At 33.5% G+C, this 26,396-nt stretch overlaps 1 protein-coding gene across 1 annotated transcript in view; it reads left to right on the top strand.

The window, feature by feature from the left end:
* The window catches only part of Cog6 (component of oligomeric golgi complex 6), a 73,225-nt gene extending 47,550 nt beyond the window's left edge, over positions 1-25,675 (top strand). The window contains exons 14-19 of the mRNA XM_076871996.1: positions 3,983-4,114; positions 4,420-4,587; positions 8,097-8,204; positions 9,136-9,189; positions 11,984-12,063; positions 25,137-25,675. Of these exons, the coding sequence (XP_076728111.1) occupies positions 3,983-4,114; positions 4,420-4,587; positions 8,097-8,204; positions 9,136-9,189; positions 11,984-12,063; positions 25,137-25,284 (690 nt within the window). The 3' untranslated portion in view covers positions 25,285-25,675. The remainder of the gene's footprint in view (positions 1-3,982; positions 4,115-4,419; positions 4,588-8,096; positions 8,205-9,135; positions 9,190-11,983; positions 12,064-25,136) is intronic.
* The last annotated feature ends 721 nt before the right edge of the window (positions 25,676-26,396 follow it).

Genomic DNA, 26,396 nt, shown 5'->3' with positions numbered 1-26,396 from the left:
AGAATCATCTTGTCAATTTTTCAAAGTAAAAAGCTTTTTAGGATTTCGATTGATTTACTTTGGGAGAATTTAACATCTTAATAATGAATTTTCTAGTCTGTGAATGTGGTATAGCTCTCCCTTCATTAGTTTCTTACAGTAATATATTATAATTTTATGGCCTTACTCATCTTTTGATAGGCTTATTCTCAGATATTGGATCATTTCTTAATGCTGTTCTTAGGGTGTTTTTTTTTCTTTTTAAATTGTATTTTCCACGCATCTGCTACGAGTATAGAGTATAGAGATTATAGTTTGTTTTGAATGTTACGTACTTTAAGACAATTGGATTTTAAGTGCAAGGATGAGTCATTGAAGACTTAACAGGTTTAGTGAGAGGGTTGACCTTTTTTACTTAGTTTTAAACGTTTAAAACATTTTGAAAATATTATTTTGGCTGATGTATGGAGACTGGAAGGTAGAGTAGGGGAGATGAGACATCTCAGGAGACTCTTGGAGTCGGCCAGGCAACAGATGACAATGCCTCGCTGTTGGGTGGTAGCATGGGGACAGTTTGCAGCATTATATGTGAATATATCTTAGTGATACAGGACTTGTTGGTAAATGAGATCAGGGAAGTGAGGAAAAGAAAGGTCATAAAATAATTTTGGGTTGTTGGTTTGATGAATGAGATAGTATTAATATTAAAATGTGTATTAAGGTAAAGCTTAGCAAAAACTCCATTTTGTACATATACCATATTTTCTTTCTTTATTCTTCCACTGATGGACACCTGGGCTGGTTCTGTAGTTTGGCTATTGTGAATTGTGCTGTTATAAATATGTATGCATGTATGGCTATAGTATATGACTTTAATTCTTGAGGATAAATGCTGAGCAGTTACATAGCTGGGTCATGTGGTGCTTCCATGCCTTGTCTTTTAAGGAACCTCCATACTGATTTCCATAGTGGTTATACTAATTTACAATCCCCCCAGGAGTGTGAAAGTGTTTATTTTTCTTCACATCCTCTCCCAACATTCATTTGTATTCTTGATGACTGCCATTTTGACTGGTGTAAGATGAAATCTGTGTAGTTTTGATTTTCATTTCCCTAATTGCTAATGATGTTAAACATTTTTTTCATATATTTTTTGGCCATTTGTATTTCTTTGAGAAGTGTCTTATTTATTTGCTCATTTATTAGTTGGGTTATTTGCTTTTTTTGGTGTAAAGATTTTTGAGTTCTTCATATATTCTAGATATTAATCCTCTGTCAAAATAGTAGCTAGCAAAGATTTTCTCCCATTCTATAGGCTCTCTCTTCACATTTTTTATTATTTCTTTTGCTGTACAGAAACTTTTTAATTTGGTGCAATCCTGTTTATTGACTCTTGGTATTATTTCCTGAGCTTTAGTGGTCCTGTTGAAAGTTGTCGCCTGTACTGGAGTATCGACCCTACATTTTCTTCTAGGAGTTGCATTTTTTGGTCTAAACTTTGAGTAGATTTTTATGCAGGCTGAGAGATAAGTGTCTAGTCCCATTTATCTACATGTGGATAACCAGTTTTCCCAACACCTTCTATTAAAAAGGCTGTCTTTTCTCCGGTGTATGTTTTGGCACCTTTGTCAAGGATCACATGACTATAGTAGATATGTGGGATTGTCTCTGTCTGTTCCATTGATCTGTGTGTCTGTTTTAGGCCAGTTTTTGTTATTAGAGCTCTGTAATATAATTTGAAGTCAGATATTGTGATGCCTCCAACATTGTTTTTTTGGCTTAGAATTGCTTTGGCTGTTCTGGGTCTTATATTCTTTTTTTTTTTTTTCCTTATTGTAAGTGGATACAATACATTTTTATTTATGTGGTGCTGAGGATCAAACCCAGGGCCTCACACATGTGAGATGAGTGCTCTACCGCTGAGACACAGTCCCAGCCCCTGGATCTTACATTCTTCCAAATTAATTTTAGGACGCTGTTTTCTAGTTTTGTAAAGAATATCACTGGTATTTTGATGGGGATTGCATTGAATCTACATATTACTTTTGGTAGTATGACCATTTTAACATTTTAACAATATTAATTTTGCCTATCCATGAACATGGAAGGGCTTTGCATCTTCTGAGATCTTCTTCATTTCTTTTTTCAGTGTTAATATAGTTTTCATTGTAGAGGCCTTTCACCTTCTTTGTTAGATTTATTCGCAGGGTTTTTGTTGTTGTGGTTGTTGTTGTTTTTGTTGGTTGGTTGGTTGATTGGTTGTTTTTAGGCTATTGTGAGTAGAATTGTACTTGATTTCTCTCTCAGAACTGGTATATAGGAAAGCTATTTTTTTTTTTTTTGTATGTTAATTTTGTAGCCTGCTATTTGGCCAGATTTGTTAATTAGTCCTAGCAGTCTTTTGGTGGAGTTTTTTAGATCTTCTAGGTAAAGGATCATATCATTTGCAAACAGTGATAATTTAACTTCTTCTTTTTCTATTTTTATTCCTTTTATTTCCTTCCCTTGCCTAATTGCTCTGGCTAGAATTTCTGGCACAATATTAAATAGGAGTGGTGAGAGTGGACATCCTTGTCTTATCTCAGATTTTAAAGAAAATGCTTTCAGTTTTTCCCCATTTACGATGAAGTTAGCTTTGGGTTTTTCATGTGTATCCTTTTTGATGTTGAGGTTGGTTCTTTCTATTCCCAGTTTCTTCAGTGTTTTTAATCATGAATGGGTGCTGAATTTTGCTGAAGGCCTTCTCTGCGTCTATTGAGATGACTAAGTGATTTTTATCCTTATTTCTGTTTATGTGATGAATTACATTTATTGATTTGCATGTATTAAACTATCCTTGCATCTCTGGTTTAGTGTACAATCTTCTTAATATGTTGTTGAACACAATTTTCTTGTACTTTATTGAGGATTTTTGCATCTAAGTTTATCAGGGATATTAGTCTGTAATCTTCTTTCCTTGACCAATGTCCTTATCTACTTTTGGTATAAGTGTGATACTGGCTTCATAGAATGAATTTGGAAATATTCCACCCTTTCTTATTTCATAGAATAATTTGAGGAGTATTGGCATTAATTCTTCTTTAAAAGATTGGTAGAAATCAGCTGAGAATTCATCTGGTCCTGAGCTTTTCTTTATTTATTTTTTATTACTGTTTTCATCTCATTGCTAATTATTGGTCTGCTTGTTTTTATGTCCTTTGATTCAGTTTTGGCAGATCATATTTGACTAGAAATGTATCCATTTCTTCCAGGTTTTCCAATTTATCAAAGTTTCCAGAATACTTTCTAATGGTCTACTGGATTTCTGTGATGTCTGTGGTGATTTCTCCTTTTTTTAAAATCTCTTATTTTATTAATTTGGATCTTCTCTCTTTTTCTTTTGGTTAGTTTGGCTAAGGGCTTATCTATCTTGCTTATCTTTACAAAGAACCAATGCTTTGTTTCATTGATCCTGTGTATTGTTTGTTTAATTCTCAGTTTAATTGATTTCCAGAGCCCCAGATTTTAATGATATTGTTGCACTGTTTTTGTGAAGTGATTTGCAGTGTGTATGACCCATGGACTGGCCTCCTGACACTGCTGGAGTATGTGATGAAAAATTGATTCCTGGACACCTAACCTGGACATAACTGGACAGATCATTTAGATTTAGGCCTGAGAATGAGTAATATTTCTTAACTTTATTATAGTTGGGATATCACTAGTTTGTTTTTTCTTATGATGTGGGCTAAAAGCATACAAACAAAAAACAAGGTCATTTCAAATAACATTACATATAATTCTTCAATTCAAATGAAATTCTGAGATAATCTGACCAAAGTTGTATTGCTTTTTGTGTTGATTAATATAGTTCTAAATAAGCTACTGATAAATTATAGATTTCTAATGTGTTAGCCAGTATTTTTTATTTTGTACATGTATTGTTTTTATCATGAACTGGCATGTATACCAAAAAATTTAGTGGAAAGATAAAAGTTGAGTGGTAAAACATTCTTTATTTTAGGTTGAACTCCCACCACCTGATCTTGGACCAAGTGCTGCACTCAATCAGACACTCCTGTTGCTGCGTGAAGTTTTGGCATCGCATGATTCTTCAGTCATACCATTGGATGCTCGTCAAGCTGACTTTGTGCAGGTGGTTTATGAATTCATTTTTAGTTATTGCTTTTTGCTCCTTTATTGTACATTCTGTTTGAATGCTGGCATTTGTAACTCATATATTTAGATAACCCCTTTTTTATTTTCGATCTTTATTTTAAATGAATTTATTCACTCATACCCATTTTTAAAATTATATGGTTATTATCATTTACTCTTTTTCATGTTCTTCTGTAAGTTGGCATCTTACCAGTTAGTTTGGCATTAATTCTGAAATGCCAGTAATCCAGGAACGTATCACTCATTAGGAAATAAAGAATTGATTTTGTTTTTCATGTGCAGGTTTTGTCTTGTGTATTGGATCCACTCCTCCAGATGTGTACTGTGTCAGCCAGTAATTTGGGCACAGCTGATATGGCCACTTTCATGGTTAATTCACTATATATGATGAAGACAACATTAGCCCTATTTGAATTCACTGACAGACGTCTGGAAATGCTACAGTTTCAGGTAAATTTTGCTAAAGAATGACTATTCCTTGTGATGGAACCATTTTTCTTCTTGTGATCACTTTAAGCTACTGGTTTTGACAACATGACCTAATTACTATGATCCCTTGATTTAATGTGGTGGAAGGATGGGTACATAGACATACCACATGTTCAGTGTTTTGGTTTTCAGCTCTGGAGGAGCCAGAGTATGAAATTGTTGAGATACTTGGTTCAGACCATAGTATAGCATGGTAGCATGCAGTGTATATGAATAATTTTTTTTATTGGTTATTCAAAACATTACAAAACTCTTGACATATTATATTTCATTCATTCGATTCAAGTGGGTTATGAACTCCCATTTTTACCCCAATACAGATTGCAGAATCACATCGATTACACATCCACATTTTTACATAATGCCATATTATTAACTGTTGTATTCTGCTACCTTTCCTATCCTCTACTATCCCCCCTCCCCTCCCCTCCCATCTTCTCTCTCTACCCCATCTGTTGTAATTTAATTCTTTCCCTTGTTTTTTTTTCCCTTCCCCCTCACAACCTCTTATATATAATTTTGTATAACAATGAGGGTCTCCTTCCATTGGATATGAATAATTTGAATAGTTATTCACTGCTATATGCAGTCTCAGATTTTGAGCTGTGAATAATATGCCATGTTTTTCAATCTCTGTAGCTAGTACAAAATGTGTTACAGAGGACAGATATATTTTTATCTGTGTGTAAACCAGTGTTAGGCAAAACATTACAATTTGTTATTACCAGTCCCCCCTCCTCCAAATGGTATTGCTTAGGATTCTGTATGATGGCTAAAATAAAGCTATTTGTAAAATTTACCAAATACATGAATTCCAATTTTAAAGTGATATTGGTAGGTATGATGTTAAAAAAACAAAACAAAACAAAACTGAATTATCACAAGTAGGTAGTAGATATAGTAAAAATTTATTTGTTAAACTTTGAGTTTTTCTGAGAAATGAGTTTTGCTAGGTCTAAATTTGTGATATTTTCTAATTTCTAATTCCTTCTTTTAAAAGAAATATTTCAAAATTATCTATATTAATGGTTTAGAGTTAAGTAATTCTAGAGTTTGTTATAAAAAGAAAGTGTACCATCCTCTCCACCCAAACATCTTTCTTCTGTTCTCCTTCTAAAATGGACAAGCTCTTTCAGTTCTTATATTTACTTCTTTTGGTATTTATATTTGTAACTGAATATTTGTATTGCTACTTACTAATTTTTTAAAATATAGATTTAATGTATTGAATGTGTATTCTGAGTGATAAAAATTTCTTTGCTTACACATACACACACAGTAATTGGGTATACTGAGAGCTTTCCCATCCTTCAAATGTAGTTATAATTTTTATTTATAGGCTGCATTAAATTATTACAACTATTAACACCATTAATGTCTGAGCCATGTAATGAAGAGTGATATTTTTTTCCCCCGATCTTGAGTAACTTTCTGGCTTTTTGTGGAATTACTAACATTTTCTTTATAAATTTTCACTTTTTTTTCTGTATTTGCCACTGATTCAAATCCAAATCTCTGAAAGTTGTCTAAATCTCTTCTTAAGATATTCAAATATTTCAGGTGTTCATCAGCTTGCTTTTTCACCAGTATCAGGTTAAGTGTTCCATACTCATTTTTTGCATGGTACAAAGTTCTTTGTCTTATTAATTTATTGAATTTATTAATTTATTCATGTTCTCTAGATCCTTGGTTATTTTTTCCCCCATAAAATGAGTCATCTGGACTTTTGACATATATTTCAGCTTTTCCTCCAGAAATCTCCTCAGGCAAATCTTTCTTACCATAGGGGCATTTTCAGTAATTGTTCTATCAGCAGAAATTTCAGATGTCCCTTTCTCAAGCCTCTCTGAGCCATTTCCTCACTGCCCTCCCAGAATCCACCAGCAGACTCCTTGAGTGGATAGCAAGCCGTGATGGGGAAGTGTCAGTTAAGCCTGTGCTTGGGTCATGCTTTTAATGTGCCATGGCCAATGCTGGTCACACAGAGCATCCCGGATTCAGCGTGGGAAAGGGCTGTGTTAGTGTGACTAAAGGAAGACCTGGTTTATTGGAGTCCTCCAATTTAAGGTTTTTTGTTGGGCTAAGAATTCTTGGTTTTCAGACCTTTTCTATTAATTGTAACTTTTCTATTATTAGTAACTTTTCTGCTCTTCCAGTGACTTTTCTAGCATCTTCCAGTGTTTCAAGTAAAAAGACCAGGCTGTGTCTATCCATATTTTTATCCATATTTTTAGAAGTCTTTCTTTTTTTTCATCTTGGACTTCAGAGAGCCATTTCAGTTTGAAACTTAAACCATACTTTTGATCAGTAAAATTTTCTGTTATTTCTTAAATCTTCTCTATATGTTATTTTTTATATTCTAAAGCTTCTGCCATTGATTGATTTAATCTTAAGGATGTGTTCTCCAATTTCCTTTAAATTTCTTCCCTTTAATCTATTTCTTTGATATTTGTTGTGTGTTAGTTTCTTTCAGATGGCTTATTTGGTTCTTGTTAGTAACTATTCTCTTTTTCACTTTCTTTAAAGGTTTACATTTGCAGATCTTATTTTTCTTTGATTTCCAATAAGTCCATTAAGTAAGAGCTCTAATTATACATCACTGGGCATTAACTTTAAATAAATGAAAGTTGTAAGGGGGAAGAGAACAGCTATTGCAGTTGCTTGAACAAGGCAAGCACTTCGATGGTGGCAGATAACCAGAGTTGGTAGTTGTCTGTACCATTGGTAAACAAACTGGTAAAACTGGGGGCTTCCCAATGAGGTAGAAGGAAGAGTCCAGGCATCTTCCTATTAGGAAATGCTGCCACTGGTGAATTGAGTGTTCCTATCATTGCCTTCTGCCCCCACTAGCATTAGGTGCCTTCCCCAGAGATAGCACAGAGCTGGGGAGCACATGCCACTCACATTTTCTTGACCATTTCTGAACCTGAAATCTTGGACCTGGGTTCAGCTCTCCCTGCTTGTCACAGACCTGCTGGATCCTCAGGAGGATTTACTGCCTCAGCCTGGGGGGATTTCCTCCAGGCTTCTCCAGATGTTGATTTGATTTGTTGAGTCAGTCCAGCAAGTTGACGGTCAGGAGGCCAGGCATACAGAGCCCTCATCTTCTCATAACTCTTCCTAAGTGTTTTAGTGGACACAGTTGTTGTGGTATTGTTTGTTTGTGTTCTGCTAATAACCAGCTTAAAAAGAGCTGAGAAGCACCGTTTTCTTTGGTGAGTGGGTAGTCCTGGAATCCTCTTTGGTGTTCACTCCTTTTGAGTCAGACTTTCTCTTCCTTTTGTAGGAGGACTTCCTCTTTGGGAGAAGAAAAGGCCTTTTTTAGAGACGCTGTCTGAAGGCTCCTGTCAGTGCCATTCCAGGGAACAGGTTCCTGGTGATGAGCCTCAGCCTCCAGGGTGGTCTGCTTCTACTCTCATCAGTGCTATTCCTCTTTTAAATTGTTTTCTTTCTACTGTGTTTTATTTTAGATTGAAGCACATTTGGACACACTTATAAATGAGCAAGCGTCTTATGTTTTAACTAGAGTAGGCTTGTGTTACATCTATAACACCGTACAACAACACAAACCTGAACAGGTAAGCATTGGTGTTCTTAATTGAGGAAATAGGTCAGTGTAGAGTGTGGCCTCTGGATTTTAATCTTGGCTCTCCTACTGATTAGCTGTGTTTTCCTGGGGAGGTGAGTTTCTCTCTGTGTCTGTTTTCTCAACTGCAGATTGGGAATAAAAATAGAATCTGTTTCATAGGACTGTTCTGAAATCTAGATGATTCATGTATAGTTCTCGGACTGAGTGGGGTACCCCCAAATAGTGTCCTTCCTACTACAAATGGTTTTGGTTAAAAGTAATGAAAATAGGGACTGGGATTGTGGCTCAGCTGTGGATCGCTTGCCTAGCCGGGTGGGACCCGGGTTCCATCCTCAGCACCACATAAAAATAAAGGTATTGTGTTGTGTCCATCTACACCTAAAAAATAAATATTTTTTTAAAAGTAATGAAAATATATCTAATATCATATGATGTACAGAGAATATTCATTTATCAAAGTCATTTGTTTTTATCAGTTAATTTAATACAGAAATTGCTGTATAAATGGTAGTTGTCTTCTTTTTAATTTAACAAATCCTTAAAGGAAAGTGGTTTGCTTCTAGAACCAGCATAACTTAACATGGTTATACAGCCCCTGTAGAAATATAGAAGTAGAAACCAATTCTGCTTTCTTTCTTTTCTAAAATTATCAAAGTGAAATTCTTCAGTCTCATCTTGCTAGCATCTTCTTTTTCTTGCTTATGAATAAATAATATTTCCACTATTGATGAACTTATGTGCTTCTTACTCCCTCAAAATCACAGTCACTGTTCTTACTGAGGTTGAAGAAATGATACTTCTTCGGAAATAACTAAATGACTTCCTAAATTGAGGCAGCCAACTAGTGTACCATGTTCCCTAAGTGAATTAATGTGTAAATCAACATTTTCATATCTTGTTTCTGCTTTTTTGTTAAATAGGGCTGTTTAGCCAATTTGCCCAATCTAGATTCTGTGGCACTGAAGGCTGCAATGGTAAGTGCATAGTAAAACATTTCAGCTTATACTTCCTTACGAAACGCTGTTCTAAAGTTTTTCTATTTGATAATTTGGTTATGCATGATCATTTTGTTGTTTTGATGAATTGTGTTCACATTGGGTCCAATAACACCAGACGAGCATATATTTCTTTAACTGATCAGATTAACCAAGAGAGTGATTTACAGTAACATTTCACCATACTTTAATGGCTTCATCATTACTATTTAGGATTTCTTCATTTTCAGAGTTTTATTGCTAACCTAATGAAGAAACAAGACTGACAGACATAAGGAAGTGGGGCTACATATCATAGAGTTGCTACTGCTATGGTTCCTGGTTTATAGTTCTTGAGTTGTCCCTGAGATGATAATTGAAATTGGATTTCAGTTTTAAAACAGAATATTACTCTTGAGCATGAGAATTTCTGAAGCTCCACTTTATTAACTTCTTTTCAGGTGAAGAGCTTGTTCCTTCCTTTCTGCATGAGCACCATTCTTTGTAGCATGTTTCTCTGTCTTAAGTATGTATTTTGCATATATGTATAACCATTCGTGCTTTTAATTTGAAGTCATGTATATGTACCCTATTCCTTATACAAAGGATCCCTTTTAAAAGCTTTAAATAGTACTACTATTAATAGTAATAATAACAGCAATAAGCAATAACAGCCTTTATCCTTTACTGAGCATACCTGCCTTTTTTTTTTTTTTTTTTTTCTGCTTTAACTCCTTAGTCCTCATGCTAACCACATTCAGCCCAGGAAGCTGGCCTGCAGAGCCAGTGAGCTTAGCAACTGTACTATGCCACCTATCCAAGTATTTAAAATACTTAGTACTAAGATAACTGAACCTAAAAATAACTGAAGAGCTAAAAACAACTGAAAATAAAGGGATAGGCTTACAAAATACCTAACAAATACAAAGAACACAGATGACTATGTTAATACTTGAGAATTTAGAGCACTTAATAGGAAAGATAAAGAACATTATGTCATCGCAAAAGACACTATGTATAGAGGTAATAATTATAACTTCATGTATCAAATAAAACTAGATCAGTGAACACTATAAAACTGCAAAGGAAAAAGCTCAACTTAAAATTAGTGAAAACGAATCTTAGATTCATTACAAAAGACATAAGATTCTGAGAAGGTTATATGTAAACTCAACACATAAGTCAATAATTTCACATAAATTTTTATTTATCCCCACAAAATGAATATATACGTATGTGTGTGTGTATATATATATGTGTGTGTATGTATGTGTGTGTGTGTGTGTGTGTATATTTAAACAAAGATTAGTTACATTACTTGTAAATGTATGTTTCCTCCCTTTTTCTCCTTCTGACACATATTCAGTCCCTAACATAATCTATGACATATTTTTAAACCCCATTCAAAATTTTATATGCCTGATATTGATCTGAAAAATAAGTTGCATATGTCTCAGAAGAAACAAAGTTTTGGTTGAGTTTTTTATGTGATGTATGGTTTTATATCTACTGATCGTAACCTCCAAATGGGAGGTTTCAGGAAATCCGAAACTAACCCTGCCTTGCCAGACCCATGTTCTCCTCCAACTGCTTTTAACTTAGAGAGGAATAAGAACATCTACCCATTTATCATTTTCGCAGTCATTAACCAAGTGTCTGCTATTTTCTATGCATTATGTTAAGAATTGGCATGAAAATGAACATGGTCTAGTAAGCAGTACAGCTGTTACACAGCTAAACAGATGGATGAAGAATGCATTTATGTATTATGATAATAATATGAATTACTTAAGACATCCAGAATGTGAGAGTCAAGCCCCTCTTCCTGTTATCAGTAACCAAATCCTGGCGACTTTGCACTGACTCTCAAGTGCCTCTGCGCCTCCCTCCTTGCTGCGTGAGTCTAAAATGCTGCAACAGCTGCCTACTGGGCACCTTGCTTCAGCTATCGAAGTCTTCCATTAATTCTCCTCTTCATGCCTGATTTAGTTCCTTAAAACGTACATCACATTATACCCTAACTTAACTTTGGTGGCTTACTAATGCTTTTATGTAAAGTGTGCAAGTCCTATGCGAGCTGATCTCTACATATCTAGCAATTTTCCTTCTCCTCTCATGCCTTCTCATATGTAGTCCCCTCTCCATGAACCCTCTCCCTACCTTATATAGCTTGTGCTCATCCTAAACTCTCAATTCAGATGTCCTCTCCTTAGAGAGGCTTTTGCCAAACCCACAAACCTCGATCCCTGACTTATACTTATGCTACCTTGGTTTTCCCATTGTAGTATTTAACACGGTGTGTAATTTTGTAGTATTTATATTATTGGTTTTTAAATATCTGTCTCACTAAGCTCTGTGAAGCTAGGGATTATCCTCTTAACTATTATGTCCCCATTAGCTAGCAGAGGACCTTACTAATGGCAGGTACTTGAGAAATACCAGTTGAATGAATGGACAAACAAGCAGATTAACAAATACAGTAGATGCATGGAAGATATACTTGAACCAGAGTAACTTTACTTCTTGTTAAACTTGGTGAGGGTGATTTAAATGAATGACTTAGGTTCAGGGTTTTAAAAGAAGTTTTGCTAGTTGTGACTCTATTAAAAGATGGCAGTTTTAGAAAATTTCAGTTAGATGTTTAAGAAATATGCATTTAAACAAAAAGATTTAGTTATTTGGAATATGGGATTTTTCCTAAGATTTAATCCTTAAATTCATAAAATAAGTTGTTCTATTTGAAATGTTTTGAAAGTTGATCAGTGAACTTTATGTTTTGTGTTTCTCTTTCAAGGTTCAGTTTGATCGCTATCTGTCAGCCCCAGACAACCTATTAATGCCACAGCTGAACTTTCTCCTTAGTGCTACAGTGAAGTAAGTGGTTTTGGTCTATAATCGCTGAAGAGTCACATATTTTTAACCATCAAGCACTTTTCTTGAAAAAAATTATTTTCAACACTAGGAGATTTACTTTTGAAGATTTATAGTTTTTTACTTTTTCTCTGGCCTCAGCACCTAAGGGTTTTGACCTGACACTGTCCATTTTTTTATTCTTTGCCAAAATTTTTCCAAAATCTCTAATTAGTAAATGATTGTAATTAAGTTATGATTTTAAATTATTTTCATAATAATTTGAGCTATATAACCATAATGCCAAGATTTTATACATAACCTATTTAAAGAGTACAAACATGTCAGAATAATGTTGCATATGTCATGGGAGATCAACAATGTATTTATTGTGTGATACAGATGATTATTTTATAAACCATTTCGGACCACAGTGCTTTCTCTAAATGTATTATAAAATTGTTCAATATAATATATATACTTCAATTTAAGATAGTAATATGTACTGATAAATCCATCTTAAGTTGAAAATATGAAAAGTCAAAACTCATTTAATCCACTACTGATCATGGCAGCTTAGCAGCATTGCACAATGTGGAGTACCAGTTTTTTTCCCTCTTGATCCTGTCGCTGACTGGGAGCTGCAGATCACTGCTGCTACCCAACATCTAATTAGAGTATTGTTAGCCCAGGAAAAGACCAAAATTCAAAATCTGCAGTATGGTTTCTATGGAATGTGCATTGTTTTCTCACCACTGTAGAATTGAAAAATAGTATGTCAACTCATCAAAAGTCAGACACCATTTGTATCAGGAATGGGTTCAGGACAAAGAACCATTTGTTAAAATATTAGAACCACGTAATATTCTGAAGTATTAGAATATTACAGTTTGAAGTAACTGAGAGATCAGTTACTGACCTCCTTAATTTTAAGAAAGAAATTAACGAAATTGTCAACGCAAAGTAGAAAATTAGGCAAAATTATCTATATATTCTTTTCTTTCCTTTGAACAACTGTGCATTAAGTGCTTTATTAGTAACAGGGCAAAAGTTGATTTAAAAGGCTTTGTTCTGTCCTCATGGAGCTTATAGTCTGGTAGGTCAATTAAACATGTAAGCAAATATGTATATTTTTTTAAACATTTATTTTTTAGTTGTATGTGGACACAATATCTTTATTTTATCTGTATGTGGTGCTGAGGTTTGAACCCTGTGCCTTATGTATGCTAGGCGAGCACTCTACCACTGCCCTTAAGCAAATATTTATATTAAAAAATTCAGAAAATAACTACTGAACATGTCAAGTATCCAAAAGGGTGTTGTTCCAGATGTGGTCCAAACCTGTTGTTCTGGAGGGAAGGACTACAGCAGTAAGCTGAGCAAGGAGGCAGCTGTTGATTCAGCATGAAGAAGAATTGGCTAGGAGTGGGACAGACTATATTTTTCTGAGACAGGGAATTAGGAAATTCCTTTAATAGGTGAATGTAAGAGTAAATGAATTTAATGATATTTTGGTGACTTTATATTTGATTATCCCAAAACATTTTATGTATAACCTACTTAAAAAGCTAAAAGACTATAAAAGAATCACCATTATGCCATGGCTCAAATTATGAGGTTTTCCTTAAAAAAATTGTAAAATGTCATTTGTAAAGTACCTTAAAAGTAAATATGATCTGTGAATGTATTTTTGTTAAGGATAACTGAAATCATTACCAATTTGACCAATTATTTTAACTCAGGGTTGCTTTGAAAATATATAGCACTTTTTATGCATTCAGCATTCAAACAGATATTCTAATTGTGCGTTTCTGCCTTTGTCTGTTGATGGCAATTCCTTTTATTCCCCCAAATAATTTTTATCCTTATTTCTGGTACTGTAGAGGCACAGTATTTGTATATTTGATATTCTTTATAAAGTATTTGAAATAATAAGAGATAACTTTTATTCAGTTGAATTTTGAGCCTTTTTTAAAATGATGATTTGTTTTTAGGCAAATGTTATTTTACGTCTTTATATTCCTAATTCCAGTCTTTCAATTCATATTTAATATGTCAATTGATTCTTTGAAATGTAAAGCATTCTTTTAAAATCCTACCTGTTTTGCTAATGCTGTGTTCTGAACTTCACTTTTCCCTATCTTTGCAGTACTTTGGAACACGTGTTACTCTCTCTCCCCTTTTCTGCTAATGTTTGAATGACTTTCAAAGGAGATTTTGTTTAAACACCTCAGCCTTAGAATAAACTGATGAATAAATGTAAATAGCCAGGAAGCAAGACAGTATAGATAATGAGGGAAAGACTAGGAAGAAAAAATCATTTTAAAGAATTCCTTCTTTCTTTATTTGGATCAATTAAAAGGGAGCTCTTCTTTTTCAATGACAAACTCTCATATTCACTTTGTAGTGGCATGAAAATAGAAAATTTGGATTGCAGAAACCACAACTATGCATATATAAACTGTTCTCAATAAATCTTTGCTTATTGAATCAGAATGATTTCCATGGGTGACAAGAAATAAAGGAAATGTAGATGCTACCTGAAACGAATATGTAAGAAGGTAGATATGACTTGAGAACTTTTTTATTCAAGATTCTTTCTCTGTAATATATGTTAGAAATAAAGCATGTGCCTATGAAGAAACCATTTTCTGTTTGTTATAAGAGAAACAGAATTCCCTTTTTTGGTAACTACTACCTATATTCACTATCAGGAGTACCCATATAAACAGGTAAAAAGCAAGTTGGGAAGAAAGAAGGGAAGGAAAAAAAGAAAATATCAGAGAAAGAACAACTTCTGGGACTCTATGAGCAGAAAAGCACCTAGAACTTAGACCATGCTTTGGAGACCTCAGAAAGCCCAAGGGCTGATTTAGTCCTACAGTGAAGGGTATTTTAGATTCACACTAACAATGCTTAAAAACAAGCATCTAAAGGACCAAGATAATTTTAACTAAGTTAACTGCCTTGAGAATAAATGAGGCATTCTGAAGGATGACAACATACAGTCAACAGTGTAGCTTCTAGAATGCTAAGCATACAATCAGAAATATTTAGAAGGAGAAGCAAAACTAGAAAATAGACCCAAAAATAATGCTTGCAGAATTACCAGATGTTTAAAGGAGCTATTAAAAATGTGATCAAGATTTTAAAGGAAAACATTATATTATATTGAGAGAATAAATAGGGATTTTAGAAAATGAGAATTTTAAACTTGAAAAATACAATATCTAAAATGAAAATTTTACTAGATGTGCTTGAGAACCAGCTGGCCAGTCTTGAAGGAAAGATCAGTTAACTTGAGGACAGTAGAAACATCAAAACTGAAGGACAGAATGAGTCAGAAAATCTAAATTTAGAAATTGTAAAATAATATTAAGAGGGGAGGGATGGGAATTGGAAACACAGTAGAATGAATTGGACATACTTTCCTATGTTAACATATGAATGCATGACCAGTGTAACTCCACATTGTGTACAACCACAAAAATGGGAAGTCATGTATATGTGATGTCAAAATACATTCTACTGTCATATATAACTAAAAGGACGAATTAAAAAATTTAAAAATATTAAATAATCTTACATATAGATATGATATAAAAATGAAAAATCATTATGATTGAAATAAAACATTTTGAAAAAATAATAGTTTTCTTCAAATATGATGGAATGCATGAATCTGCATATCCAAAAAGCAAAATAAATCCCAACAGAGAAAACTATATCAGGCATGCCATAATTAAATTATTGAAAACCAGTGATAAAAAGAAAAATCTGAAGAGTAGCCAGAGGAAGAGAGCAGGGAGTAATGATAAATACTACCACTGACTTTTCATTGCGAACTAAAAAATAATGGAATATTATCTTTAAAAAGCAAAAACAACAACAATAAAAATCTCCACTGTCAACCTTGATTACATGTTCACCAAAAGTATCTTTACTAAGGTAAAGGTGTAAGCTCTGTGGTAGAACATGCAATAACCATTTAAGAACAAAGTAGCCCCAAAATAAGGCAAGAGTAGCAGGCAGTATTCACAGACAAAATTGAATTCAGGGTGAATATCATTAAAAGGCCCAAAGGGAATATTTTGTATTAATAAAAATCATACTAAAAATCTTTGGTATAAAGCCTTTCAGATATTGAAAAAATCCTTAATGAAGATAATAAACTAAACATGCCACTGTACTAAAAGGGAACCATATCAAAGCCAAAGGATATAAAGGCAAAAAATCTTAATTTAACCTTATTGCACATACCAGTTGGAAAAAAACAATCATGTAACCAGGTTGGAACATTGCAAGTATACCCACAGACATCACCCTTAATGAGGAGACATTAGAAACATTTTCACTAAACTTCAAAATAAGATATGTCATACTATCACATCTATTTACCTTGGGTAGTCAATATAATGATGTTAGTCATTAACTATTAAAAAGAATAAAAATTATTAGTTTTAGATATTTAGCAAAAAAATGAAGCAAATAATTAATAAACTAATAGAACTGAAATAGAGTTATTACTTGGCCAGATTCAAAATTAGCATACAAGAATTAGTACATTTGGTATACACTGACAATATTTAATTAGAACAAATAATGAAAAATAAAAGCCCTTATTGTAATAGCCATAGTATTGTTTTCTAGGAATGAGCCCAAAAACATAGCTATAAAATTTTATTAAGAAGCCAGAAAACTTTATTGAAAAGTTTTAGAGAAGATCTGAATAAATAGGCATACTGTGTTCATAAATGGGAAAATTTACTAGTGGAGCAAATGAAATCTATAAATTTAACATAACTACAGCAAAAATTCCCATATTGAATGTGATATTTTGTTGAATATTTTATTCAATATTTGTCTACAAAGAAGTGTGACTGAATAAAATTCTATTGTGTATGTATTACTGAATAAAACTATTGTGTATGTATATCATAGTTTTATCATCCATTCATCTGTTGAGGGGCTCCTAGGCTGGTTCATAACTTGACTGTTGTGAATTTCACTGCTATAAACATTGGAATGCATATATCTCTATGGTATGTTGACTTAATTATTTTGGATTAATACCAAGGAGTGGCATAGCTGGATTACAGGTGGTTCCATTCCTAGTCTTTTAAGAAATAAAACGATATCTCTATACTGATATCGGTAGAAGTTGTACTATTTTAGAATTCCACCAGTGGTGTATAAGTATTTTTTTCCCTACTACCTCATCAGCATTTATTATTATTTGGATTCTTGATAATTGCCATTGCAACTGGGTGAAATGAAATCTCAAGAGTAGTTTGATTTGCATTTTCCTTATTTCTAAAGATGTAGAGGACATTTTCATGTATTTGTTGGTCATTCTTTTGAGAAATGTCTTTAGTGCCCATTTAATGAATTTAGTTCTTTTGGTATTTTTTAAAATATTTTTTATATATTCTGGTTATTAATCCTTTGTTGGAAGAGTGGCAAAGATATTCTCCCTTCTGTAGGCTCTCTCTTCAAGCTCTTATTTGTTTCCTTTGCTATACAGAAACTGAGGGCAGGGAGTCGGGGTGATACTAGAAATTGAACTCAGGGAACTTTGCCACTGAGCTGCATCTCTAGCCCTCATTATTTTTTTTTTTTTTGTGACAGGGTCTTGCTAACTTGCTGAGGCTGTCCTTGAACTTGTGATCCTCTTGCCTTGGTCTCCCAAGTTGCTGGGATTATAGGTGTGTGCTACTGTGTCTGGCTCTGTAGAAGCTTTTTTAATTTGATGCCATTCCCTTTATTAATTCTAGGTATAATTTGCTGAGCTCTAGGAGTCTTATTGAGGAAGTCATTGCCTGTGCCTATATGTTGGAGTGTTGCCCCTTTGTTTTCTTGTAGCTGTAGCATAGTTTTAAGTCCTGAGTTTTGGTCTATTTTGAGCTGACGATTGTGCAGGGTGAGAGGAATCTAATTTCATTTTCCTATATAAGAATATTCAGCTTTTCTAGCACCATTTGTTTAAAAGGCTGTCGTTTCTCTAATGTATTTTGGCAGCATTTTTTTTTAAGGATTAGATAACTGTGTCTGTGCGGGTTTGTCTGTGTGTCTTCTATTCTATTATATTGATCTGAGTGTCTGCTTTGTCTTGTTTGCCAGTACCATGCTGTTTGTGTTACTGTACCTCTGTGGTATCATTTGACCTTGTGATACTTCCAGCATCACTTTTTGTTCAGAATTGCTTTGGCTATTCTGAGTCTTTTATTCTTCCATGTGAACTTCAGGACTGTGTTTCTCTAGTTCTATGAAGAATGTCATTGGTCTTATTTATTTCATAAAAGATAATAGTGGAATGCATTACATTCATAATTATCCATTCACAGCACAATTTTTCATAACTCTGTATATAAAGTATTGTTCACGGCAAATTATGTCATTGGTCTTTTGATGGGGGTTGCATTGAATGTGCAAATCTTTTTTGTTAATATGGCCGTTTTAACAATGTTTATTCTGCCTATCCATGAGGGAGATCTTTCCATCTTCTAGTGTCTTCCTCGGTTTCTTTTTGCAGTGTTCTGTAATTTTCATTGGTAAGATTTATTCCTAGGTTTTTTTTTGTGTATGTGTGGTATTGTGAATAGAATTGTTTTCCTGACTTCTTTTTCAGCAGATTCGATATTGGTGTATAGAAAAACTGTTGTGATTTTTTGTGTGTTGATTGTATCTTGCTACTTTGCTGAATTTATTATAAAATCTGGAAGTCTTCATAAAGCTTGTAAGCTATTTAGACTATCCTATATTTTTGTTAACACTTTCTAAGATATTGATAGCATTTTATTTTTTTAAAGGATGCTCAAAGATGTGTGGCATATGTGATAGATAATACTTATGTGAGATATGTTCCTAAGACTCACATGAAACATGTCTACATTTCATTTTGAGAGACAGATGACCTGGGGTGAAAAACTGACCTGACCCATTGTGACATTTTTAATGTTTATATTGTGATAAAGAAAAAATGTTTACACAATCTGTTATTCATAAGTAATATTGTCATCATTTTAGATTTTCAGCCTTGAACTGTTGACACCTTTTTTTCTTTGATACATTTGATTGCACTATTAAACATGGTGCTGTAATAAAGCTCAATTGGTGATAACAGAACCTGAATGTTGAAATAAACTATTTTTAGAATTGCTGGGTTTATGGTAATGGTGAAAGTTGTATCATGTTGTTATAGCAACCAAAATTCTAAAGTACTGATTAATGACAAGCTCACTGATTCTGAAAGTAAGCACTTCATTTCTTAGCTCAGTGCTTTATATTTAAAATACACTTAATTTCTTTGAACATATTTTAAAATGAGAAAGATTTCTCCATATGGTTTTAAATTATTATTTAAATTTTTTAAACATATAACACTAAGTTGTTATAGCATTGTGACATTTGTACCTGGACAAATAGAATTTCTCAATTTTAGTATTCTATTGCACAAGTAACTAAAAAATGTTGCCCTTCTGTAAATTTGTGTAGCAAGCTAATCTTCTCCTTCAATTCTTTTTTCTGATAATAAATTAACTATGTGATTATTATATTTGCTGTATGCTACACTGGTACAGCAAATTGCTTCCTAAATGCAGCAAATTGAAGAGTTTCCAAAATTTGGAAATAATGTAAACAAAGTCCAGAAGGATTATTTGTTTAAGTGAATGTGCCTTTGTTTGATTCTGTTCACTGTTCATCAAAGGTCTCAAACTATGGGGGTATGTTAATTTGTAGATTCTGTCTTGTAGAAAAGATGTCCCCCGAGGTACAGTTAATGTGCTGTGACACATTAAACTGTTTTCTATCTAAACTGTTATATTCTAACCTTCTTTTTCAAGTGCTTATAAATGATGAATTTCTTAAAATGGCCTGTGAATCAGCTTAACAGTTTTAACATTTCAATAGTAGTTTTTTCATTAATAATTTATTAGAATTTTTACTTGTATTCATTCTTTATTTGTATAAAGATTATATTTTAAATTTTCAAAAATTATACTTGTCCTGGATAGATTATTAAACCATCCAGAGGCCAGTACAGCACCATTTAATAAATCAGTCCCAAGAAGATTTTATGGTAGCAAAAACTAATGGTCTAACTTTATAGATGATCACAGCTTATATTAAAATAAAATGTCTACCCCTTGTGATAGATATCTTTTGGCCTCATAAAAAACAGGACTACAATTCTAGCATGTAACAATTCAAAACGTACTCTTCATCTACTAGCTATGGCTTGACTGTGATTGTTCAATATGCAGGTGGATTATTTCTCTGTTAGAATCAGTGCCTGCATACTCTGCTGATAAGAAAATTGCATTTCCTATAGTGATCAGTAGATAAGGACGTTCCAAGTTTCCAGAAGTATGTGTCTGCACTGTTGATGATTTGGTTGTTTTAGATTTAGTTACAAAATACCTAAAACCTTTCCATTTTGATAATTAATTATCTGTCACTATATTGACACCATTATTTGAAACCCTGTATTTCATATATGATATTAGTGATTAGAAAAATAATTTGGTCCAAGGAAGGAAAGCAGACAATATGATGGATTAGTTTATTAATGGTGCTCTGTTGGCCTCTGGATGGTTTAATAATCTATCCAGGACAAGTATAACTTTTGAAAATTTAAAATATCAGTTACTCATATATAAAAATATGTTTCTGTAATTCTAAAATGGTTTTATTCTCTATTTTTTATTTTCTGTTTTACTATTTCTTCCTTTTTATTTTTAGAAGTAATTATAATGTAGTTTATCCTTTATCTTAAAAGTATATGTAAGCATCTATCGGTCATTAGTCTATCTACCTACCTACCTATCATATCATCATTTAGCAAACCCAATCCCTCAAAATAATGTCTGTACATGTGTAGGTAAATAGACACATAGAAATTTCTTTTTAAACAGGAGTTCATTAAAATGCTCTTATTTTTCAATTGAATAGTATAATTTAAAAGCTGAAAGTGTCTTATAATATTGTCTAGTTAGTACTTCACAGTAGAGGGATTAATCCTGGAAGTTAAAGGCAACAATAGTGGCGGAGCTTCACCTGAGTCTTCTGACAGCAGTTCCTTCACTGTGCCATTCTGTTGCACTGTGTTAGATGGACCTCTCCCTGACTTTGGGGGTGATGAATGAACCCTGTTTTGTTCAGAACTGTGGAATCACACTATCAGTCAGAGCTCTTGCTCTTTACACTTTGAATTTGACGTGGATTCACTTCAGAGAATCTCCCTTTCCCTCTTGTCTCTATCTGGTTGGCTTTAGCAAGCTGACTGGGCAGAGGGAAGTTTCTTTTACTTCCCCTTTTTTTCCGACTTCATGAAAGACTTCTTTTCTTCACCAGCTTTGCTAACTTTTCATCTTCCACAGCATATCTGTGTTCATTTTTAGTCTCTTTACTATATATAGATTGAAGAACCCTATTCCACCGAATACCAACATTTAAAAAGTCTTGCTTGGTTTTATTGATGTGGTCTTATTTAATTTATCTTTGTTTTAGCAATATTGCTTTATTCTGTTTTTCTGTATTGCAGACTTATGGTTTTTCCGCTACATTGTGAATTGTAGACATTTTTAGCTAATTTATCTTAGAAACAGAAATGGGCTTTAAGTTATAACTGAATTAATATATGTAAATTTTTTCATTATTAGGATTAGAAAATAAAATTTAAAATTTACAGCAGAGTTTTCAATAATTCTAATTTAACAGTTTGTCTCAATTTTTAAAGTTTATTTAATATTCATACCTTATTCTGATTTTTAACTTCAATTAAAAAGATATAAAGAAAATGTATATCAATATATACAAATGAATATTATTCAGTCATAAAAAATGAAATTAGAACATTTGCAGAAACAAATAGATAGTACTGAAGATCATCATGTTAAGTGCAGCAAGCCAGACAAGTGTCACATGTCTTCTCTCATCTATGGAAGCTGGAGGTGGGGGGCCTATCTTCATGTCTTCAGTGAAGAAGGGGAGTGGAGAGCAAGGAGATATGTTGGGGAATCCAGTTGATCAAACTATGTTATGAGCATGTACAGATATACCACAATGAAAGCCACTATTCTGTATAATTAACATGCACCAATAGAAAAACAACAGCCTTATTTCTGTATGTTTATAGACTAGCAAATATACCCTGTATTCAGATTAAGTATAGATTTTTCAAGTATGAGGTATAATGAATGCCATGACAGCCCCTCAAATCTGTCATATTGCTCTAAGTAAAGAACTAAAAACTCGATTTTTCTAAAATCGAGTATCTGCCTTGTTACAAAATGGTTATGAAATGTATATTATATCTGACAGTTGTTTCAAAACCAGTTTATAGTATTCTTCAACTATTAATTTATTAGAACTAATCTTGCATCATTTGTTGCATTCATTGTTAGTTCAGTTAATTATAGGAAAGATCTGCAGTCAGTAGATCACAAAACATCTTGGAGTCTCATTTGGTTAAGTAGAGTTCCAAACCAGATTCCACCTTTATCCCCTCTAGCAGAAAGGTGGTACAGACCCTACTATGAGTCCACTTTTCTCAGAGAACTTACTAAGTGCATCTTTTTTCTACCTACTCTAATTTTGAAAGCTTCAGCAATATATGGAAAATGTCAAGTTGCTTTAGTTTTAAATAAAATGTTAGTTGCTAAGGATATAGGATCTCATCAGAATGAGGTACTGATGATCCAAGATCATAGGTGAACTTCCCTCCCCATTCCACCCATCTATTTATGTCCTAGGCCATGAATATATACTTCCACAAATAGCCATCAAATATATTATTTGGTCTATTTTTATCAAAAAGAATATAGTTCCCAGGAAAATAACTTAAAGAATATGTTTTGTTGATTGTGATTTCTTGGCATTGACTTGTATGACAACACAATTTGTTGTTACCACCATCACTGTTAAGTTAGTCTGATCACATAGTATACTCGACTATGTGGAGAGAAAGGTTGGCCTGAAATAGCCATTAACCCAGTATTTATGAAAAAGAATGATGGCTCAACGACCCAGAAGTAGGGCTACTTAAATTCAGTGAGCAATTACAGTCATTCAGTGAGCAATTACAGTATCCTGGGTTTTTAGGGAACATAAGAATATGAACAATATCCAGTTACTTGAAGTTTTGCAGGATAGCTGAGGTATGAATATCTTATATTTGTATAGTTTCAGATGTTTTTAAAAGTACATTTTGACATTTTAAGATGGAGCTCTTTTGCAGTTGGTATATAGATTTGATGTGGAACTCTCCCCTCCCTCAGCATAAAGCTATTAGGATATGAGAATCAAGAAAATGTAGAAACTTAAAGTTTAAGGAGTGGTAAATGCCATAAGAGGAACAAAGAAAGTGCCATGGATGTTTCAAAAAGGAAATGATTGTTTCTAGCTCTGCAGATCAGAGACTTCATGGATGAGAGTACATTTTTTTTACAGAATATTAGGACATTTAAAGTAGTTGGAGGCAAAATGGTTATCAAATGTATATCAGGCAAATGGAAGAGTGAGTATAAGAACTGAAGTCCCCAAGCTCAGGGCAAAGAGAGCAGTGAGGAGCTGCATTGGACTACAACTGAGAGAAGTGATCCAGAAAGTGCTTGAGTGGGGAATGTTGATTTCTCTGAAGCCACCAAAGCTCCTCAAAGGCAGCGGGTAAAGGAGAGACTTGATTAAAAGTCTGCTTCAGAAAGGTGTATCTAACAGCAGTGCTTACAAAGGACTGAGTATGCGAAAGACGGGAAAAGGGAAGACCAAGTAAGAGTGTTCTTAGTCCTGTAGGCAAGAGACGATGGGACTCAGTGATGCCATTAACAGAAATAGGAAACATTACAAGAAAAGTAGTTGTAAAGTTTGAAAAGCAAATTTTTTATGTAGTTTTTGTAAAAATCGGGAAATAGAGATTGGCATTCTCAGGACCAGGAATAGTGATGTATGAATAGTTCAAGCAGCTGGGGAAAAAAGAAGGTGTCACAACAATATGGAGGGAGGTGATGGCAGATTTAGAAAACCCAGTGCTCTTCTCTAGCATGAAGATTTTTAAAAACATTGCAAGGCTGCATCTGTTGTTCTTCCAGGTGCTTTTTTAGAGCCATGTGAGAATGCTGAAGATTGTTCCCGGCAAGTGTCATGGTTAGCCTGGTGATGATATCCAGAGCTGCAGAGGAGCCTAGGAGATGTGGTCTCAGCGTAGGGCCTCCAGGTGGAACGTCAGTTTACTGTCAGTTTTTCTGAGACATAAAAGCTTTGATAAGTAATTACAAACTTATTTCTTTAAGATTAATGTATTAGTAGTCATTTTTGCAAAATGAATACATTGATGGAGGTCACAATTCATTTCTTGTTTAACTGTCTACTAAGATGGCCTTTGACTTATAATGGTTTGACTTAGGATTTTTCAACTTCATGTTGTTGCAAAAAGTGTTACATTTTCAATAGAAGTTTTGAATTTTGATCTTTTCCTAGACAAGCAACATGCTTTGTAGTATAATTATAATTTTGTGCAGCAGTGAGCTACGGCTCCCAGTCAGCCTCGTGATTGTGAGAGTAAACAGCTGAATACAGTTGTCCGCTATAGTGTACTGTATTCAGTAAATACATTGCTTGAAATATTCAGTACTATATTATAGAATAGGCCTGTGTGAGATGATTTGGCTCCAACTGCAGGCTGATATTAAGTGTTCTGAGCATGTTTAAGATAGGAGGTTCAATAGGTCATCCTACCTTAAGTGCATTTTTGATAAATGATATTTTCAATTCACAGTAGGTTTATTGGGTGTAATATGGTCATAAACAGAGAAGCATCAGAATAGCCTGACACTGTTATTTCCCTAAAGATAGAGCACTGAATAAAACACAGTCCCTGCCCTCTGGAACCTACATAGCAATGAGAAAGACTTTAATAAATGATAAATATTTTAAAATTTTATCTTTTATCCCCAAACCAAGAAAATAACCTGTAGTTGTGCAATGATTTTTAAGTAATAGTGGAGGTTTGGTAAATGTGGAAATGCGTTGATTCAAATAGGAAGTTTCTGTATAATTCCTAGTGATCATGTGTTCATGTTTTTTTTGCTTATCCACAGAGAGCAAATTGTAAAACAGTCTACAGAATTGATCTGCAGAGCCTATGGTGAAGTGTATGCAGCTGTGATGAATCCAGTCAATGAATACAAAGATCCAGAGAGTATTCTGCACCGGTCGCCCCAGCAAGTGCAGACCCTGCTCTCCTGATTGTCTTCCTTGGTTGTGTTAGCAAAATATCACTTCCCTAAAATACTGAAGGTTGTTTTATTTTTCCACCTATTTATCTTTGAAATTTCTGAGTTACAGATTTCTTTGTACCATAAGATTGTATAGGTCCCAGTAATTTTTTTCCATTTTCAATTGTATGGAAGTAACTAGACATTGACCTTTGTTAGTATTATATGCATATTCTTTCTGGATAAAGTTATCTCTTCTTTGTTAACTACCTCTCCATCTCTGCAATTTCTTCTTTATTCTGGAACATAAAATCTGTGGGAAAAAGTAATATGAGAGGATAGTTTTAAAAAGACTAATTCTATATTAACACCAAATTTTGTTAAAACTATCATTAATTATAGTAAATACATCTTTACCTGAAGATTTCTTTGCATTCTTGTTATTAATGTGAGTATGTAGACTGAATAGTTTTATTGAACGTTTGTTCCCAAAATAACTATTCTAAATGGGTGTTGAGAGAGAGGAAAATAACAGTGGATTGTGCTGCTGGTATATATAGCAATAGTCTCATTTCTGCTTTACTTTCACACATAGCACACAAATGGTTATATACGTTTTAATGTCATTTTAAATATATGCTCAGCTAAAAGGGAGAACAAAGAAAGTAATTTAAATAGGTTGGAGTCTACTCTGAATACCCTGGATGGAATTCAAAGTAGAGCTCATCACTTTGCTGAGTTTTAGATGTGTAGGTATCCTGAGCTACGTGTTAGTCTAGTATTTAAAGATAGCATTTGTCATATAGTGTGAGTCCTAAATATAACCAAAGACAAAATTATCTGGTGTTCAAACCAATATGAATTATTTTGGAGCAAAAGAATTACATCATCCATTTTGGTGAAAGTATATAATTGTATTATTTTTTCTACAATAAATATATGTGATATATGTGAAAAATAAAGCATAATATAAATTCAAGCTTAAATTTTTACATATTTTATTTGTTCTGTGAAAAACAGTTGGTACCATTAGTGAATTCCTTTTTTTTCTAAGAAAAAAATGTATTTTTCTTTTTATCTGGTTTTCTCAAGTACAATATTGAACTATTTCTAGAGCAGTATTCTTTGCCATACTTTTGTATA

The sequence above is a fragment of the Callospermophilus lateralis genome, chromosome 12 (genome assembly GCF_048772815.1).
Source record: "Callospermophilus lateralis isolate mCalLat2 chromosome 12, mCalLat2.hap1, whole genome shotgun sequence".
In the NCBI taxonomy this organism is placed as follows: Eukaryota; Metazoa; Chordata; class Mammalia; order Rodentia; family Sciuridae; genus Callospermophilus; species Callospermophilus lateralis.
The sequence above is the reverse complement of the archived record's forward strand: the minus strand, read 5'-3'. Positions and strand labels throughout refer to the sequence as shown.